The 19,701-nt window shown below is 51.3% G+C and overlaps 1 protein-coding gene across 4 annotated transcripts in view; it reads left to right on the top strand.

The window, feature by feature from the left end:
* Positions 1 to 16,548, top strand: part of LOC101827703 (WT1 interacting protein) — a 27,271-nt gene extending 10,723 nt beyond the window's left edge. For 2 of the 4 annotated variants that reach the window (XM_040735538.1, XM_040735536.1), the window contains 6 exons: positions 11,356 to 11,423; positions 11,575 to 11,637; positions 11,757 to 11,887; positions 12,825 to 12,876; positions 13,661 to 13,729; positions 15,850 to 16,548. In XM_040735538.1, coding sequence (XP_040591472.1) covers positions 11,356 to 11,423; positions 11,575 to 11,637; positions 11,757 to 11,887; positions 12,825 to 12,876; positions 13,661 to 13,729; positions 15,850 to 15,990 — 524 coding nt within the window. In that variant the 3' untranslated portion in view covers positions 15,991 to 16,548. The remainder of the gene's footprint in view (positions 1 to 11,355; positions 11,424 to 11,574; positions 11,638 to 11,756; positions 11,888 to 12,824; positions 12,877 to 13,660; positions 13,730 to 15,849) is intronic. The other 2 variants (XM_040735539.1, XM_040735537.1) reach the window with 1 other exon arrangement.
* Positions 16,549 to 19,701: the final 3,153 nt, after the last annotated feature.

Raw genomic sequence — 19,701 nt, 5'->3', positions numbered from 1 at the left:
TGATCAGCTTCTTAGAGGAGACCCCAAGCTAAGAAACCCAGCCCCTTATATAAGCCTAGGAGCTCCGAGTGAGATGTGTAGAGCCGGGATTGGTGGTTTGCACATCACCCCAGATGACGTCACGGGAGAGGCACAGTTTAAACGGTTAACTCCAACTGACAGCGACAGTTAACTCTAACTGACAGCGACAGTTAACTCCAACTGACAGCGACAGTTAACTCCAACTGACAGCGACAGTTAACTCCAACTGACAGTGGATGTCAGCGCCATCTTCTAACGGCAATAGCGATAGCGAGGGCGGCTCCTCACATCTCCCCCTATTCATTTATTTTTGAAGCAATAGGACACCCACAACTTTGGAGTGGAGATAGAGGTCAAATCCCCATGTGCAAATTCGGAACATGTACAAAGCTCCTCTCCAGGGTCTTATCCCCAGAGGAAGTCCTGACCAGTCCGATGTCTTTTTTCTGGGGGAAGGAGATCATGACATAGAACCTTCATGCAAGATGACTTATCTCCCAGGAGAAAGTCGTTATACCGCAGACCTCTCCTGTGCAGTGCTTAGCCTTGCAACTCCTTGGGCTGCTGAAGCCTACCCACTCTATCCCGTGCAATGAGACTAGCCTCGTGGGGTGCAAGAGCTGGGAGGCCAGCGACCTATTGCTTTAACATGGTTAACCAAATGTCAGGGGATGCTCCGTGTTCTAAGGCAGCAAGTGCTTGTGCCACCACCACTTTCTCCTTTTGTTTGGGCTCTGAGCGTACACACCATCCAAAGCATCAACACTATTCCACAGCAGAGAACTAGGCTAAATGATCCTACCCCCACCCATTCCTTAAAATAAGAAAATGCAGATGAAATCCAGGGGAGAGGTCTTCCATCAGAGAAAGATCCAGATGCGTCGAATTCACTTGCAGGATCGCCATTCTCAACTCACGGAGTGTCTGCTCAAACTCAAAAGTCCAATTCTGTAATAAATGTTGAGACAGAGCTTTTGACAGGTTAGCTGCTCTTGTAAAATTCTCATATTGTACTAAGTGACACAAAGGCCAGGCAACTTTGTTCACATCCCAATTTGGCCATCTGCCACAATATATCCAATTGTTCCTGAACCAAATTAATCTGTTGGTTTACCAACATCAGGCCTCCTTGTATCTGAGAATTGGCAGTGGCCTGTTTATCTAGGACCATGGTCACAGTGGCCTATAGTTCATTAATGGTTTGAGTTGTCTGCACAGTGGCAGAAAGTGCAAGGGCCGAGGCGGTAACCGAAGCAGTAACCGCGGCGGTGGCTATCAGGCCCACAATAATAGCAGAGATCCCAAAAATCTCGCTTTTCCCTAAACAAACTCAAATTACTTGGCGCCTCAACAGGAGCTGGAATAAATCGAGGCATGCGCATTACCAAAGCAAAAGGGTGCTTAATAGCATCCCAGCATAATGCATAAAAACAATTCTAAGCAGAACAATTTATTTCTTTCTGATTCTTACCTAAGGTATCATTACTCACAACCCAAATAAAGGGCAGCTGAATAATTAGTTCTCTTAAAAGGGGTATACTTAACATTGGAGGAGGACCAATCAGATGATCCAGAGCTCTGTCCCTCACTCAGACTGTTGCCTAATGCCCCTTTCCAATCAAAAGTAATCTGTCCCTTCTCACTATCATAGGAGAAAGATCAGTACAGCTTCCATTAATTCAAAAGGATTAGCATTAGATCTTTCTGGATCCATATGAATAAAATTATCCTTTAATGAAGAAATCACAGTAAAGCACAAGCTTCCTACTAATGACAAGGTTCTCTCATCCTGAAAACTCTGTATCTGAGGATCTAAAGGCAAAAAGGCAAGCCCCAACTCTCTATTATTTGTGAAAAATCTAGGGAACACCTGGGCATTCTGCATCACTGGCATCGGTAGGGGAAGGTAGACATGATGGCCCACCGTAACTCTCCCATCATACTAGGAACCATCATCCCGAGTAGGAGAGTCTTCATCACCCACTTGGCCTCCATCCTTCTTATTCTGGAGTTGTGAAGGAGCTCTTCGAGTGAGTCTTTCAGGGATCCACAGGGGGTTTTCTTCCTCCTGTGGAAAAACACACACAGCTCCCCTGGATCTTATAAGAATAGGATCCGGGCCTTTCCAGAGATCAGTCAAGACATCTTTCCATTTTACCATTTCTTTTGGCCTATCAGGCTCTAAACTGTGGCGATCAGCCGCAGTGTGGCCTTGGGCATCACAGTTCAAGAAATTAAGGGTAAAAAGTGCCATGGATACAGCAACTCTTGGTACCGAGGGTAGAACATCCTCAATACTCCCCTTTTGTTTAATCAGATATGATTTGAGTGTACGATGGGCACGTTCCACAATGCCCTGTCCTTGAGGGTTATAAGGTAGGCCAGTTAGATGGGTAACATCCATTTGCCGACAAAACTGTCGGAATTTTTGAGAGGTATATGCTGGTCCATTGTCTGTTTTTTAAAATTCTGGGTTTTCCCCAAGCACTCCAGGCCTCAAGGCAATGTTGAATCACATATGAGGCCTTTTCCCCTGTTAGGGGTGTGGCAAACATTACGCCAGAACAGGTGTCAACAGAAACATGAACATATTGAAGCCTTCCAAAAGAGGGAATATGAGTAACATCCATCTGCCACATCTGCAATGGTCTAATGCCACGTGGGTTTATTCCCATGTGGGGAGTAGGTAAGAATTCGCAGCAATTCTGGCATTGAGTAACAATTTCCCTAGCCTCTTTCCTGGATAGAGCAAAACGACGGCGCAAGGTCTCAGCCGTCACATGAAAGCGCTTATGGAATTCTTTTGCTGCTTGTGCATGGGTAGACAAGGCAGCGGCCACCAGCTTTGTAGCCTTGTCCGCTAAGTCATTCCCTAAGGACATGGGACCTGGGAGTCCAGAATGTGCTCGGACATGGGTAATGAAAACAGGAAATCTCCTATTTAACAAGGCAGCTTGTATCTTCTGAAAGATGTTAGCAACTCTGCTGGAGGATCTTATTATTCCAGCTATCTCAAGGAGATTAACTGCATTAACCACATAAGAGGAATCTGATACAATATTGAGGGGTCCTGGAAAAGCCTCAAGAACCTCCAGTACTATCAGACATTCTACAACTTGAGGTGAAGTTTCATTATATTGTTTAGATATAACCCTATCCTTGACCACATAAGCTCCCATACCAGTTTTTGATCCATCAGTGTACACCACAGTCCCATCTGGGAGTGGGTCTTTAGCTGTCACTTGTGGAAACACTATAGCCTGGTTTAGGGCAAACTGTAAAATTGGATGCTTTGGAAAATGATTATCAATTTGTCCTGAAAAGGAAGTAACTAAAACTGCCCAATCACTAGATGTGGCTGCCAAGGTCTGAACTTGTGCAGCAGTATAAGGCACAATCAAGGAATCAGGATCCCTGCCAAAATGTGTAACAGCTGCTTTTATTCCGCGAAGCGCGAGGCTGTGCAACAGCATCAGGGTACCAGTCAATAATCTTAGCAGGGGAAGCATTTGGATGAATCCAAAGTAATGGTCCATGTTGCCACAGGACTGCAGTTGGCAATTGAGCTGTCTTAAAAACACACAGATTAAAAGGTAGTGACTCCTCAATTCGTTGTAATTGTGCTTCCTGTAAGGCCTCTTCCACCATCTGTAAGGCTCGGTGGGCGGCAGGGGTAAATTTTCTGGGTGAGGAGATATGAGGCTCACCCTCCAGGAGATCGAAGAGGGGTTTTAGATCAGCAGATGGAATTTTTAAAAAGGGCCTCAACCAATTTATATCTCCCAGAAGTTTCTGAAAATCATTTAATGTTTGTAAGTGGTCTTTGCGAATTTCTATTTTCTGAGGAACTATATTTTTGGGAGTAATCTTTGAGCCCAAAAAGAGGCCTGTATCTGCAATTTGAACCTTTTCTGAGGCAATCTCTAATCCCCACTGTTTTAATTCAGCCACCAGCATGGGAAAAGCCTTTTGTAAAACATCTAACTCTTTGTGACAAATAAGAATATCGTCCATATAATGGATAACGATTAAAGATGTAAATTGCTTCCTAATTGGCTCCAAAGCCTCCTGCACATATAGCTGACATATTGTTGGGCTATTGGCCATGCCTTGCGGCAGTACCTTCCACTGAAATCTCTTGTCTGGTTCCATATGATTAAGAGAAGGGATAGTGAAGGCAAACCTTGGTCTATCCCGTGGGTAAAGTGGAATAGAGAAGAAACAATCCTTAATATCTATAATAATAAGCTTCCAATCTTGAGGAAGTGCAGAAAGCAAAGGAAGGCCTCTTTGAACAGGGCCAAAAAGATGCATCTGATTGTTAATGGCCCGCAGGTCGTGGAGTAATCTCCACTTCCCAGATTTCTTCTTAATAACAAAAATTGGTGTATTCCATGGGGAGGTAGAAGGCTCTAGATGCCCCAGCCGTTCCTGTTCTTGCACTAATCTTGTGACAGCCTCTAATTTTTCAGAGGATAGAGGCCATTGAGAGACCCATAACGGCTCCTCTGTTTTCCATGGTATGGGTCGTGAAGCCTCAACGGCCCCTAAATAAAACCCAGTCCTTTTCTACCCCGATTTCCGTGTTGTGTAATGGGTTTTATTCTGCCTTGTTCTTGCCTACCCAAGCCTCTACCATTTGTATACCCCATCTTTGCCATAATGGCTGATGCCTGGGGGAGTATTCATTAGTTAGGGTCATGCCCATGGCTTGTAACACATCTCGTCCCCATAAATTTACAGGGAGTGGCAACACATAGGGGGTAAAACATCCCTGTTTGCCTTCAGCATCCCGCCAGGTTAAGGCTGAGGCACTGATGGCAGGAGAGGACTGGTATCCAAGACCTTGTAGAGAATGAGATGAAACAACAGTGGGCCAAGACTTCGGCCACCAATGGAGTGAAATAATGCTTTTGTCTGCTCCCGAATCCATTATCCCTTCAAATTCTTTTCCATTAATTAACAATTTTATTGTAGGTCTCTCATTTAGGGGTATAGCCAGATAGGCTGAATCACTTCCAGAAGATCCCATAGCCCTTTTTTGTAAAGTGTAGGTTTCTCCATCCCCGAGGGAGGGCAGCAACACCAGTTGTGCAATTCTATCTCCCTGCTTTATAGAAAATACACCCCGAGGGCTAGAACAGAGAACTTGAATCTCCTCTTTATGATATGGGTCAACAATCCCAGGATATATAATGAGTCCCTGTAAAGTTAAGGAGCCACGGCCCAGAATAAGCCCAATGGTGGCAGGGGGCAAAGGTCAGGGGAATGGACTGGGACCGGTTGAACATTCATTTGGGGCATGAGTAAGAAGTCGGAGGCGGCACGCAAGTCCATTCCGGAGGTTCCTCGGAAACCTCTACTTCCTCTTGATTGCTTTTCTGAAATTGGTTCCCATATTTCTGAGGGCCCTGGGACCATGGGCCCCGTGACCCGTTTTTTGATTGGGGTACCTTGGATTCTTCAATAGGGGGCAGAAGCCTCCCTTTTACATCCCGGACTGACCTGCATTCGCTAGCCCTATGATAACCTTTACCACAACGATAGCAAAGCTTCGATTCTCTTGTTCTTTCAGGGGCTTGACAATCTTTCTTAAGGTGCCCCATTCTCCCACAATTAAAACAAGCTTTTCGATTAGATAAATCTCTATACCTGTGCGTTTGTAAAATGGCGGCAGCTAGTCCTGCATTGGTTAGGGGTCCCCCAGCTCCCTGCACACTCTGAGCCAATCTTGTAAACCTTTGCTTTTGCGAGGGCGATAGCCGCTCGACATTCCTGGGTTGCTTGTTCATAGACAAGTTGCTCAATCAGGGGCATAGCTTGTTCTGAATCACCAAAGATGCGACTGGCGGCCTCTGTCATTCTGGCCACAAAGTCTGAAAATGGCTCTTGGGGTCCTTGGACAATCTTTGTAAGGTGTCCACTGGACTCTCCCCTTTTTGTGAGGGCCTTCCATGCTTTAATAGCGGCGGCCGACACCTGACCATAGACGCCCCAGATGTAGTTGGTTTGATTAAGGGCATGTTGACCCTGACCTGTCAGCATTTCAAATGTCCACTGCCTCTGATTCTCATCTTCAGCCGTGGCATTAACTCTAGCTTGTGCCTGGGCTGCATCATACCAGAGAGCCTTCCATTCCATGTATTGTCCCATGTTGGGAAGCACTGCTTTCACTGTCGTTTGCCAGTCAGTGGGAGTCATGGCAAAATTAGCAAGCCTTTCCACCTGTAATGTGGTAAAGTTAGCATTGACCCCATAATTACGAACGGATTCGGCCAATTCTTTAATTTGATTGTAATCTACGGGGGTATGTACTCTTCCGCCTTCCACATTCTCGAATACTGGAAAAGCCATTTGTATTTTTCTCCGTTCCTCTAAAGGTAAAAAGGAGTCAGTACCAGTATTCAGCCGAAGCTCATATGGCGGAGGCGCTGAGAAGCGTGAGCCCGCCGGATTTATAGGCGGTGGCCTCACATTCATTTTTGTTTTCAGTGGCCGGTGTCTATCAGGGTGATATCTTTTTCCTCATACCGTGCCACCTCCTCCTCTAGACCACCTTCTTCGCTAGAATCCAGAGTGTCAGAATCAGAATTATCTAGCTCCAAGGCTTCTAGCTCTACTGCAGGGTATAGACTAGATTCTGGCTTTTTCTTTTCTTAGATTTGTTAAGGGGTGAATGATAACTCCCTTCTTTCTCTCCCCCTTTCTTAACTTCCTGGGGAGGGCCTTTTTCTTAGACATGTCTTTTCTTTTGCGAGCTCCCATTCTCTCACTCCGTTCAGTTTCTGACATGCTATCCTGAACTTCCTCTAAGGTTCCCTGACTTTCTATTATAGCAGGGTGACAGGCCTCATCCTCCAAGCAGTTTTTAACTAGCTTCCAAATGGCTTTGGTACCTAAGCAGAGATCTCCTTCTGCATGCTTCCTGTCTAGTTCTTTACCTAGCTTGTTCCATGAGGCCACAGTGAGGGACCCGGAACAAGCATACCATGGTGCCACTCTATCTACCTCCTTCACAAAATTTTGAAGTGTTCGTGGTGCAATTTTAAGATCTCTTTGTTTTAGCACAGTCTGTAAGGCTGTAACCACTGACTTGTGACGACCCCATCGCGCTGACAGCTTATCTAAAAAACAGCGCTCAACTCCGTTACCAGACTGACAGCACCAGACTGGCAGCACCAGACTGACAGCACCAGACGGCCAGCGCCAGATGGACAGCGCCAGATGGACACGGCGCCAGATGGACAGCGCCAGATGGACAGCGCCGTTCTGTCAGCACCAGCCACGATGAAGGAGAGGACAAACAGGACTAGCACCAAAGCCTCCACTGACCCGTCCACGGTGATGACAAACTAAGGCCAAAGTCGAAAAGGGTTGTTCAGGATAATAAAAACGCGCTCAACTCCGTTACCAGACTGACAGCACCAGACTGACAGCACCAGACTGACAGCACCAGACTGACAGCGCCAGATGGACAGCGCCAGATGGACAGCGCCAGATGGACAGCGCCAGATGGACAGCGCCGTTCTGTCAGCACCAGCCACGATGAAGGAGAAGGACAAACAGGACTAGCACCAAAGCCTCCACTGACCCGTCCCACGGTGATGACAAACTAAGGCCAAAGTCGAGAAAAGGGTTGTTCAGGATAAAGCATACCTCTCTGAACCTACGTCCCTGCAGTTCTGAATCCGCCCCGTTTTCCGAGGGGTCTCCCGCGGCGCCGGCGATGTTGAAGAGTTCCGGGTTTCGGCACCAGATGTCCCGCGCTACCGTCTCGCCAGCAAGAACGACGCAGAACACTCGGATCCTTCTGCAGTAAAGCTTTAATGCATCTTGAGAGATAGATGATCAGCTTCTTAGAGGGAGACCCCAAGCTAAGAAACCCAGCCCCTTATATAAGCCTAGGAGCTCCGAGTGAGATGTGTAGAGCCGGGATTGGTGGTTTGCACATCACCCCAGATGACGTCACGGGAGAGGCACAGTTTAAACGGTTAACTCCAACTGACAGCGACAGTTAACTCTAACTGACAGCGACAGTTAACTCCAACTGACAGCGACAGTTAACTCCAACTGACAGCGACAGTTAACTCCAACTGACAGCGACAGTTAACTCCAACTGACAGTGGATGTCAGCGCCATCTTCTAACGGCAATAGCGATAGCGAGGGCGGCTCCTCACACTGGAGGGGAGGCACTTTTAATTATTGTGCATGCGTGTGTGTGCATATGTTTGTGTGTGTGTGTGTGTGTGTCTGTCTGTCTGACTGACTGGATGGGGACTATGTATATGTGAGTGCATTTGCCCAAGGAGCCCAAGGGTGTTGTCTCTGGTGCTGGAGTTACAGGTGTCTATGAGCCATCCCTTGTGGGTGCTAGAAACTGAACTCAGGGTCTCAGCAAGAACCATCTCTCAGCTTCTGTTTTGAGCTTTTTGTCTCTGAGACAGGGTCTCTCTCTGTAGCTAGCTAGCCCTGGCCAGCCTAGAACTTGTTATGTAGACCAGGCTGGCCTGATACTCACAGAGGTCATCCTGCTGCTGCCTCCTGGTTACTTGTTTTTTTAATTGCTGAGTTGTAGGAGTTTACTCACAAACATTGGCCAGATTATTTGGCCAATGTATAGTTTGTGAGCAAAATCTCTTTGTGTGATTTTTTTTTAAGGATTTATCATGTATACAATGTTCTGCCTGCATGTAAGTCTGCAGGCCAGAAGAGGGCGCCAGATCTCATTACAGGTGGTTGTGAGCCACCATGTGGTTGCTGGTGGGAACTGAACTCAGGACCTCTGGATGAGCAACCAGTGCTCTTAACCTCTGAGCCATCTCTCCAGCCCCCCCCTTTGTGTGATTTTTTTTCAAAACTATTTTAGTGATGCTTTTGTTAAGAAATGTTAAATTGGACTAAGCCCAGTTCTTCAGTTTTTGTGTGATGGGATTACAGGTATGAGCAACCACACTCAGTTCAGGTTGTGTTTATGTGTAGATTGATGAATATTTCATGTAGAGTTTTATGTGAGTGGAGGCTACAGGTCAGCCCAGGTGTTGTTTCTTGGGAACTTTTTTTTTTTGAGACCGTCTCTCACTGGGACCTGCGATTTACCAATTAGAGTAGTGTAGCTGGCCAAGAAGCTGCGAGTACCCCTCTTTGTGTCTCCCCACACTGCGACTGCCAGCACACGCTGCTTTTTATGTGGACACTGGGGATTGAACTCAGGGCCACAGGTCACAGCCGCCACCTCAGCCCTCCTTGCCACTTTTTGTGTCTTAGTTCTACAAAAAAAAATCAATGCTGACATTGAGATTGGGCTGCGTTTACAGATGAACAGCACTGCTGGGAAGGATTCAAAAAATTTTTTTCTCCCGAGGTTTTTTGTTTTTTGTTTTTGCCTTTTTAAGATTTATTTATTACATATAGAGTGTTCTGCCTACATGCCAGAAGAGGGCGCCAGATTGAATTGTAGATCATTGTGAGCCACCATGTGGTTGCTGGGAACTGAACTCAGGACCTCTGGAAGAGCAGTCAGTGCTCTTAACCTCTGAGCCGTCTCTCCAGCCCCAGAATTCGGAATCTTACCCTGCAGCATGCCACTCTTCATGGTGTTGATAGAAGGCATGACTTTCTGGGGGACAGTTTTCAAGCTCACTTCCCATGGCAGATGCTGCACCCGCTGTCTGTGTTGCAACCCTGCGAAACCTCAAGCTTAGGAATTATAAGTTAAAAAATATTACTGTTTGGGCGGTGGTGGAGCACACCTGTAGTCCCAGCACTGGGGAGGCAGGGGCAGGAGGATGTCTGAGTTCCAGGCCAGCCTGGTCTGCAGACTGAATTCCAGGACAGCCAGAGCGACAACAGAGAAACCCTGTCTCAAAACAAAAAATTGTAACTTCATTTTCCTAATATTTGTTGCCAGAATAAAAATTCATTTGGAGCCGGGCGTTGGTGGCGCACGCCTTTAATCCCCAGCACTCAGGAGGCAGAGGCAGGCGGATCTCTGTGAGTTCGAGGCCAGGCTGGTCTACAAGAGCTGGTTCCAGGACAGCCTCCAAAGCCACAGAGAAACCCTGTCTCGAAAAACCAAAAAAAAAAAAATTCATTTGGATATTTGGTTTTTATATGCTGGTCTTGTATTCTACCCTGCAATTATAATAAACTTACTAGGGTTAGTGGGTTACTAATGGTTTTCTCTACAACACAATCATGTCATCTCTGATTATAGATAGCTTTACTTCTTAGTAGTCTATGTCGCTACTAATTGCGTACAACTCGTTATTACGTACTGCCCAGAACTTCTAGTACAAGACTGACTAATCTTGTTTGTTTTGTAGTACTGGAAATCTAACCCAGGGCCACGCCCCCAGCCCCTCACTGGGGGATTCTAGGCAGGTGTTCCCCAATGAGCCACACCCCTCCCCAGCTCTGAGGGTTTTTTTAGACAAGGTGTTCCTATATATCTCAAGCTAGCCTTGAACTCCTACTGCCTCTGCCTCTTGAGATCTGAAACTACAGGTGTGGGCAGCCATACTCTGCTGCAAAACTGTTCAAGAGGAAAAGTACTTAACGTCTCACGGCGTGCTTGGTGCTGCCTCGTGGTTTTCACGGGCACCTCCCCGAGGGTGAAGTTCCCTCTTGTTGGTAGTAGCTACTGGCGCCTCCTGCCGGATGGCAGTGCCTGGCCGACAGCAGAGGGAGAGGCAGCAGTTGAGAGGCGTGGGGGAGGGAGGCCTTCCCGTATTTGCTTTGATTACAGTTTTGTTGACTGTTATAGTGTCTCCCGAAATACTGTTTTTATTTAAGAGAGACCAGGCTGGCCTCCAGCCAGGCTTTGTAGCCACGAGTGACCTTGAATCTCTGATCCTCCTGCCTCCCAGTGCTGGGATCAGTGGCGTGTGCCACCACACCCGGTTTTATCACTTGGGTTTTGAAGTAGGTCTTGCTTTGTAGCCTAGGCTGTCCTTAGGTTTTGGGGTCCCCACTTTCACCTGTGGGATGCTGGGTTACACCATTCTGACTTGAGATGTTGATAACACCAGCATAGCACTGACAATGTTTAGAGGGGGCCGGAGAGATGGCTGCTGCTCTTCCAGAGGTCCTGAGTTCAATTCTCAGTAACCACACGGTGGCTCACGGCCATCTGTAGTGGGATCTGGCGCCCTCTCCTGGCACAAAAGTGTACATGCAGGTAAAGCACTCGTAAAATAAGTCTATAAAGGGATGTTTGGAGATGTTCACAGTTTACCTTCTCACTGGTAGGAGGTGAGTACCGGCATTCAAGCCCGGTTCCTCCATCCCTGGTTTTAGCTTCCCAGGGACGTCCGCTTTACCCCTTCCCCTTCCAGGGAGACGTCTCCGCGGGAAGGCCTTCTATAACGTGGGCGAGAAAGTGTACTGCCGGGAGGACTTCCTGGTGAGTCTTCACTGTGTGTTGCTGGCCGAGCTGGGTGGGAGCCTGGGCGGGACCCTTCTTCCTCCGGACTCACATGCAGACCCGAGGCCAGCGACAGTGAGTGCCCCCCCTTTGTCAAACGTGACGCCCTGGATCCTGTGTCCCCTCTCAGTACTCCGGGTTCCAGCAAACAGCTGACAAGTGTAGCGTGTGTGGACACCTTATCATGGAGATGGTGAGACCCTCCCCCGGTGGCCCCGCCCTCTCCTGCTCCAGGCCTCCGTGGCCTCTTGGGGGCAGCGCTGCCGAGTCTCTGGCCCATGCTGACTTCTCGGTGCCCCCCCACCCCCCAAGATCCTGCAGGCCCTTGGCAAGTCGTACCACCCGGGCTGCTTCCGCTGCTCAGTGTGCAACGAGTGTCTGGACGGGGTGCCCTTCACCGTGGATGTGCAGAACAACATCTACTGTGTCAGAGACTACCACACGTGAGTGTCCCCTGCCGGAGCCCCTCACCGGCTGCTTCCCGCCCGCCCGTCTCTGCCCCTCCGCGTCCGGCCCCCTTTTTTCTTTTTCCTGACTTCGTGTCTTCTTAGCAGTCGGGGCAGGTGTGTCTGTCTTAGTGACTTCCCATTGTGGTCGCACTCCTCACGAGACAGTGCACGGAGAGGTTGGTTTTGGGCTCACGGTTCCAGGAGATGCCTGCCACGATGGGCCAGGCAGGCCTGGTGTTGAAAGCATGGTGCTGAGGACAGCTCTGGCCTTGGTTGGGGGCAGGAGCAGGAGGAACCCTGGAGTGAGCTGCAAGCATTGCGCTCCCAGGACAGCGCCATCTGCTGGGGAGCAAGCGTCCTGAGACTCGGGCCTGGGAGGATGGTCAGGCAGAAGCCCTAAGGGCAGGGCGGGGCACTGGTCCCTTCTGGTCCCCTCTTCTGGGTAGCCTGGCCTTGGGTTCCCTCATGCTTCTGCCTGCATGCCCGCTCTTCTTCCTGGGGCCTCACCTGACTCTTCCCTGCCTTCGGCTCCCAGTCTGTAGCGCGCTGTCACTGCGGGCTCGGGCTCTGGTCTCAGAGTGTGCTGCAGCGGCGGCTGCCGGCGTGGGAGATTGGGGCCGGCATTTGTCCCTGGCACTCAGGGTGGGGCAGAGGCCTCCCCTAGGGATGGTTTCAGTCTGGGTATCAGGGGCTAGAGAGTGCATGGGAGATGGCTGGGGAGAGCCTGAGGCCGTCCCGCAGGAGGAGGAGGAGGAGGAGGAGGAGGAGGAGGAGGAGGAGGAGGAGGGATGGGACAGCTAGGAACAGCATCAAGCAGTGGTACCGAGAAGGCGGACACTGGGCATCTGCTCACCCACACGGAGACAGACGCGCCCTTGGGCCCTCGCCTCTGCTCACACACGTTCACGCCCAATCTCCTTTATCCTCCTAGGGTGTTTGCACCAAAATGCGCTTCCTGTGCCCGCCCCATCCTCCCTGCACAGGTAGGGCTACTTTCCCAGGGAAGCAGTAGGTTCCTGGCCCTGAGGTTTTGCTCACTGCTGTCTGCTCTGCCTCAGACCCTGGGCCATAGACGGGGTGGGCGGCAAAGGCGGCCATGCTCAGCGCTCCCCAGCACTGAGGAGTGTAGCGGCCGTCCACGCAGGAGTGCGTCACCCGGAAGGGGTAGCCCTGCCTCCTGTTGTCCCACGGCAGGACTCTGCTCCGTTCCGTTCCTGTACAGGGAAGGGATGGTCACTCGGCTCTGGTTCATCTCTGCAGTGGGGGTTGGGTGGCCTGGGGTAGAGCAGCAGCTACGGAGGCCGTGTGTGTGCGTGTGTGTGTGTGTGCGTGTGTGTGCGCGTGCGTGCGTGTGTGTGCGCGCGCGCGCGTGCGCGTGCGTGTGTGCGCGTGCGTGTGTGTGTGTGTGCGCGCGCGCGCGCGTGGGGGGGGGCTCCTGTTGGGGAAGATGCCCAGAGCACATCCACGCCCACTCTTGGCCACGTGCTGAAGTACCATGTCCCTTGGCACATTGTAGAGATGGGCGCTTTAATTTTCTTTATTATTATTATTTTTATGTGCGCTAGTGTCTTGTCACGGGTGTTGGGTCCCCGGAAACTGGAGTCACAGACGCCGTGTGGGTGCTGGGGATCGAACCCGGGTCCTCCGCAGTCGCACGCAGTGCCCTTAACCGCTGAGCCATCTCTCCAGCCTGAGGGGGCCTTTCACGGACAGGTAGCATTGCTCTAGGCCCAGGGGCACGAGGGTGAGCCCTGTCTCTTCCTCCAGGGCTGTGAGACAACCATCCGTGTGGTGTCCATGGACAGAGACTACCATGTGGAGTGTTACCACTGTGAGGTAAGCCCTGGCCTCACACAGGCGTGCGGCTGGCCCTCCCCCACGCCGAGGCGCCTTCGCGCTGGGCGTCTGTTCCTTCCTTCCCCCATGCCCTCTTCTCTTTCGGATAGCCACGCTTTCACGAGGTGGGTGTTGGACTTAGAGTTGACAGTGCCCCACATGAGGTGCTGTTGAAGGGAATTGTCAGAACCTTGAAAAATCAGGGAAGGTTTGGGGGGGAGGTGACACCCAGGCGGTGGAAGAGAGACCCCCCCCCCGACAGGGTTTCTCTGTGTAACAGCCCTGACTGTCCTGGGACTCACTCTGTAGGCCAGACTTGAACTCGCAGAGATCCGCCTGCTCTGCCTCCCGAGCGGTGGGGTTAAAGGCGTGCGTCAGCGCCGCCTGGCTGAGGCGGCCGACTTGTGCAGGCTGTCCTCTGACCCCCACAGGCCTGCGTGGCACACCCGCATTCACGTGCAAATGGTGCATGCAGCCAGGCGGTGTGGTGAGTCCTCTTTAACCCCGGCGCTCAGCAGGCAGGCAGATCTCTGAGTTCCAGCTCAGCCAGGGTCGCTACAAAGAGAAACCCTGTTGGAAGAAAAACCAAAACAACAATAACGATAGTCCGTGTATGAGAAAAAAAGCGGTGGCCCACACCTCTAATCCCAGCAATTGGGGGGCAGAGGCAGGAGGATCTCTGTGAGTTCGAGGCCAGCCTGGTCTACAAGTGAGTTTCAGGACAGCCTCCAAAGCCACATAGAAACCCTGTCTCGAAAAACAAAGAAAAAAAGAGGTTAAGGTTCCAGAGTCCCCTTGAGGACATCTCCCCAAATAGCCAAAATCTTTCTGGCAACTCAGCCACCTCCTCCACGAACAAGGGATCGTTTCACACCTCCCCCCCCCAACTTTTTTCGTTGTTGTTTATTTGCTTTTTTGAAATAGGGTCTCACTATGGATCTCAATGTAGTAAGCTTTCACACCGGACTTTCTTGGACCACCAGCCTGCGAATAATGACCCGGAGACTTCTTATTAATTATGAAAGCTTGCCTTTAGCTTAGGCTTGTCCCCGGAGTTCTTTTTTAATCTTTGTTCTGCCGTGTGGCTTTACCGCTCTTCCATCCTGTGTGTCCGGCTTGCTCTGCCTCTCACTGGTGTCTCCGGGCACCTAGATTCATTTTCCCCTGTGTCCCCAGAAGCGCCCCATCCTCTCCCGTTCAGTCGTTATTAAACGGATCAGAAGGTGCCTTGTCAAAGAGACATCGTCCCAGTGTTCATAAAGGCTATCCCACAACAGCCCTGGCTGTCCTAGAACTCGGTTGCCGTGCTAGATCTCCAGCCTTTGGAATTATTTTGATAGCCCAGGTTGGACTCAAACCCAGTCTCCTACTTCCGGGGTTACAGTCAACTTGCTTGGAATTTTATTGCCTTTGTTTTTTTGAGATATGGTCATGCTGTGTAGCCATGACTGGCCTGAAACTTGACTTTCTGCCTCTGGAATGCAGGGATTACAGATGTGGCTCCCACACATGGAAGTTGGCTGTTGCCTTATTAAGTTTTTATTACTACTATCAAGAGTTTAATGTTTTATTTGTGTGTGTGTGGATGTGTTAGTACCTGTGTCTCTGTGTGTAGAGTCTGACTTGTTCTGTGAGCGCAGAGATCTGAGCTCTTAGCACTGAGCCATCCCTCCAGCCCTGCCTTGTTCTTTTTTTTTTTTTTTTTGGTTTTTCGAGACAGGGTTTCTCTGTGGCTTCGGAGGCTGTCCTGGAACTCCATCTGTAGACCAGGCTGGCCTCGAACTCACAGAGCTCCGCCTGCCTCTGCCTCCCGAGTGCTGGGATTAGAGGCGTGCGCCACCATCGCCCGGCCCTGCCTTGTTCTTAAAAACCAGAGCTTGTGAAGCTGGGTGTTGGGATAAGAGAGACCCAGTCTCAAGGCTGAGCCTACATCTAATAGCGGCCACCGCCCTTTCCCTGAGGCTGGACTCGGCGCCAAGTCCTCGGGCGTCAGAGGCTGCTCCTCCTCTGCTTCACTGAGCTCGCAGGCGGTGCATCTACCCCAACCCCGATGTTCCTTCGGTGAGGACGCCCCGGCCCCAGCTCACTGGCTGCTCAGGGCTGTGGCTTTTCTTCTGCAGGACTGCGGGCTCCAGCTGAGCGGGGAGGAGGGACGCCGCTGCTACCCCCTGGAGGGGCATCTGCTCTGCCGCCGATGCCACCTGAGGCGCCTCGGACAGGGCCCGCTCCGGTCACCGGCTGTGCACGTGACTGAGCTCTGAGAAGCAGCCGTCAGGAGAGAGGGGTCACCCCCCACCCTCTCCATCCACCGAGCTGCTGTCCCTTCCGCAGGGGCCGGACCCCTGCGACAAATAAGCGATTCCTATTTATTCACCTTCTGTGCCTCAAGCCACTTCCCCCGCTGGCTTCCAGGAGACCTGCGCCCTGCAGCCCGGGGACAGGCCACCCTCTGTGCCTGGCCGCATCTCCCGGGAGTCAGGCCGCGGTCCCGTGGGGGTGGTGCTGCACTCTCAGCCGGGGAGCAGCGACAGCCCGGGAGACATGGGAATTCGGCCTTGATGGGTGTTTCCAGCCGCAGTTCTCCGCCGTTTTGGACCCCGGCCTGGGATGGTGCTTCCCCAGCAGCCTCAGAAGACCGCGAGCGAATCCCAGGCGCGGAGAGAGGGTCCCCGGGGGAGCTCCCTGCAGACCCCAGGGAGCGTCTGCAAGCACCGTGTATGCCTCCACCACAAAGCCATGTGATTGGACCTAAATTAAGGCCCCCCCTCCCCGAGGATGTTTGCATTTCCTTTTAAAAGAATATAGTTTTCTTCTAAAAACTTTGGCCAAGGCGGTTATTGTCGTAGTCACAGCAGATTCGCACGCGCGTACGCACACACATTCATGTACCATGTAGCGAGAGTTGAGGTGGTAAGAGCATTTGCAGTTCTAGCACGAATTCTAGAACCTCTACAACCGCTTTAGACTTCAGGGTTGGGTCGTGTGTCAGAATCTCACGGAAAGGAACCTCATGAGCCGGATGCAAGTCAGACTTTCTTTGGAGGAAGACTACTTCCTGGGTGCTGGGGCATTGAAGCCGGTCAGAGAAGCATTGAACCTGTGCTTGCGTGTGGCACTGGCCGGGTACTGCTGACGGAGTCCCGTGTCGTCAGAGATGGGTCCGGCTTTGCTTTGGTTTTGTTGTGTATTTCTGGTCAGGGTCTTCCTTTGTAGTACCCCAGGCTGGCCTTGACCCTCTGCGCCTCCGCCGTGGCCCTCGGGAGCGATGCACTTCTTACGTCCGTGGAATGATTTCACGGGACGGAGTGCTGGTGTTACCAGGGGAGCCGAGGTTTCCCCTGCGGGGTTCTTCACCTCAATTTAAAAGTTTAGGAATGGACTCGGAAGGAAGCCCAAGGACAGTTAGAGTTTAAGGTCAACAGGGCGGGTTAGATGAGACTGCAAGCAATCACCAGGAGAAATGGAGGAAGGGGCGTGCTTCCTGAGGAGGGTGGAGGTAAGCTTGAGCTGCGGGGGAGCCCCACAGCCTCCCACCTGTCTGTGTGCGGGCTGTTCCCAGCTCATGCACTGTCTTCAAGGCTTCCCAGCCTTTCTCTACAAACTGGCTGCTTTCACGTTGCTCTTCATGCAGTTTCCTAGGGACCAAAACAGGACGCACAGGACCGGACAGTGGAGAAACTGATACCTTTGGTCCAGCTGCCCCGAGACCTGGGAATAGGGCGCCCCCTGGTGGGCTAAGGGAGCAAGCCAGCACCTAGATGCATAAAACTGGTCTTCAGTACCGAGGTGTGGAGGTGTCTCTGAAGATGGAGACTGCTACGGCGCCAGAGTGGCTGCTAGAGGGAGTGACCCCGGTGGGAGCCAAGGATAAATTCCAAGTATAGGATGCTCAGATTTTGGCTTTTGAACTAACTAGGTTGCTTGTTTTGTTTGCTTTTCCATCCCAGTGCTGGAGAGGGAGCCCAGGGACGCTCTACCGCTGAGCCACGCCCCCAGCCCCTCACTGGGGGATTCTAGGCAGGGGCTCTACCGCTGAGCCACACCCCAGCCCCTCACTGGGGAATTCTAGGCAGGGGCTCTACCGCTGAGCCACGCCCCAGCCCCTCACTGGGGGATTTTAGGCAGGGGCTCTACCGCTGAGCCACGCCCCCAGCCCCTCACTGGGGGATTCTAGGCAGGGGCTCAACCACTGAGCCACACCCCCAGCCCCTCACTGGGGGATTCTAGGCAGGGTCTCTACCACTGAGCCATGCCTGCCTCCTACCCCTCTTTGATAAATTTTAGTTAAGCAGAGGCTCTACTACTGAGCCACACTGAGTCTCTATAGATAACTGATGGATTTGAGCTGAACACTGTACCACAGAGCCACACCACATTCCCAGTCTTCACTGGTGAAGGTTGGCTAAGCACTGGGCTGTGTCTGCAGCCCCAGCGTTTCCTCCTCCAGCTAGTTACAGAGCTGTATTCCGATGGCTGTGTTTGCGAACTCCACCTCTGGCTCTGAGCGTGGTTCCTCCGTGTGGCAGGCTTTTACTCTTTTCTCTGAGTCCAAAATGGAGGTGGACCCTATTTCAGTCACAGGCGTCACCAAGGCGGTCCACATCTGTGTCATCTTGGTAGCCTTGCCTCCCTATACTTGCCTGTATGTGTGCGTGTGTGTGTGCGCGTGCGTGTGTGTGTGTGCGCGCGTGCGTGTGTGCGCGTGCGTGTGTGCGCACATGTGCATGTGTGTGTGCCTGTGTGCGCGTGCGTGTGTGTGTGCATGTGTGTGTGTGCATGCATGCATGTGCATGCTTGCGCCTGTGCATGTGTCTCAGAGTATGAGGAACAGCGGCCTTATTTGGGTCATGCTATCCTTTCTCTGCTGCGCCTGCTGCACAGCCTGTGTCCGAGATGTGCAGAGGGTGTCGGGATTGACGACACAGAGACCAGTCGGTGGTGCAAAGGAAGATCCCAGAAGGCCCCTCAAGAAGGCTCCACTTTATTCTTACCCCGGCTGGTTATATGCCCAGACACCAGATGCTGTGGTGGGGGCTCAGGAAGAGGCGGTGAGTCATTGGAAAAGGTCAAGGTCAGGGTGTTCCGTGGGCGAGCCCTCATCAGGAACTTATTGCTACGGTAAACATTGCTTACAGGCACCCGATTGTTCTTAGTGAACATGTCTTCTCTGCGGTTGGTCGGTTACAGCTGCCTGCCCCCAGGCTGATGGGGAAGTGGGCCTCCGGCCAAGGTCTGGTGTCCACACAATTCCCCCTTTTTTATTTTCTAATGAGGCACTCCTGTCTTAGGTCAAGTAGGATCACCCTCCCTTACCCGTCTTTGGGGGACCTGGCGACCCCTGTCTTAGGCGGGAGGTCCTTTCCCCACAGGTTTCCCGTCATCAGAGAACCTCATCCTTGAATCATCTGTAACCAGACTTCATGGCTACCGGGATTGCCATGGGCTAAGCTGAGCAATACTTGGTGACGGATCTGTTGCCTATGGAACAAGGCACGTTTGAGCTCGGCATAAAGCCAGAATGCCTACTGCCACTGCCACCACTCCCAGGACCCCCATTGACATAGCGCCTCCGCATCGCCGTACCCATCCCCCGATCTGGGCCATAGCATTCTACCAGCCTTTCTCTGTTACAAGGGTAACCCGCATATGATTTACAGTTACAATTTGATGGCCAAAACAGTGATAATGTTTACAAAGATATCACTCCAAGATCCACTCAGGAAAGCATGTAGAAAGTGCACTTGCACAGATGCAAGAGATACACATTGATGTTACACATGTAGCATGATAAAAATGTGAACAAGAGGTTTGTTGCACTATCCACAGAGCACCAATTTGTTCCTGTAGTGATGCAGTTGTTGATTTAACATCAGCAGCCCCAGCTGAATATGCGAATTGAGCGCATTCTGGGTGGACAGCGCTTCGATAACTCTACCAGCAAGGCTTTGGCGGAAGATTGGGCAACGATAATT

The sequence above is a fragment of the Mesocricetus auratus genome, unplaced genomic scaffold (assembly GCF_017639785.1).
Source record: "Mesocricetus auratus isolate SY011 unplaced genomic scaffold, BCM_Maur_2.0 Super-Scaffold_100046, whole genome shotgun sequence".
NCBI classification, from domain to species: domain Eukaryota; kingdom Metazoa; phylum Chordata; class Mammalia; order Rodentia; family Cricetidae; genus Mesocricetus; species Mesocricetus auratus.
The sequence above is the reverse complement of the archived record's forward strand: the minus strand, read 5'-3'. Positions and strand labels throughout refer to the sequence as shown.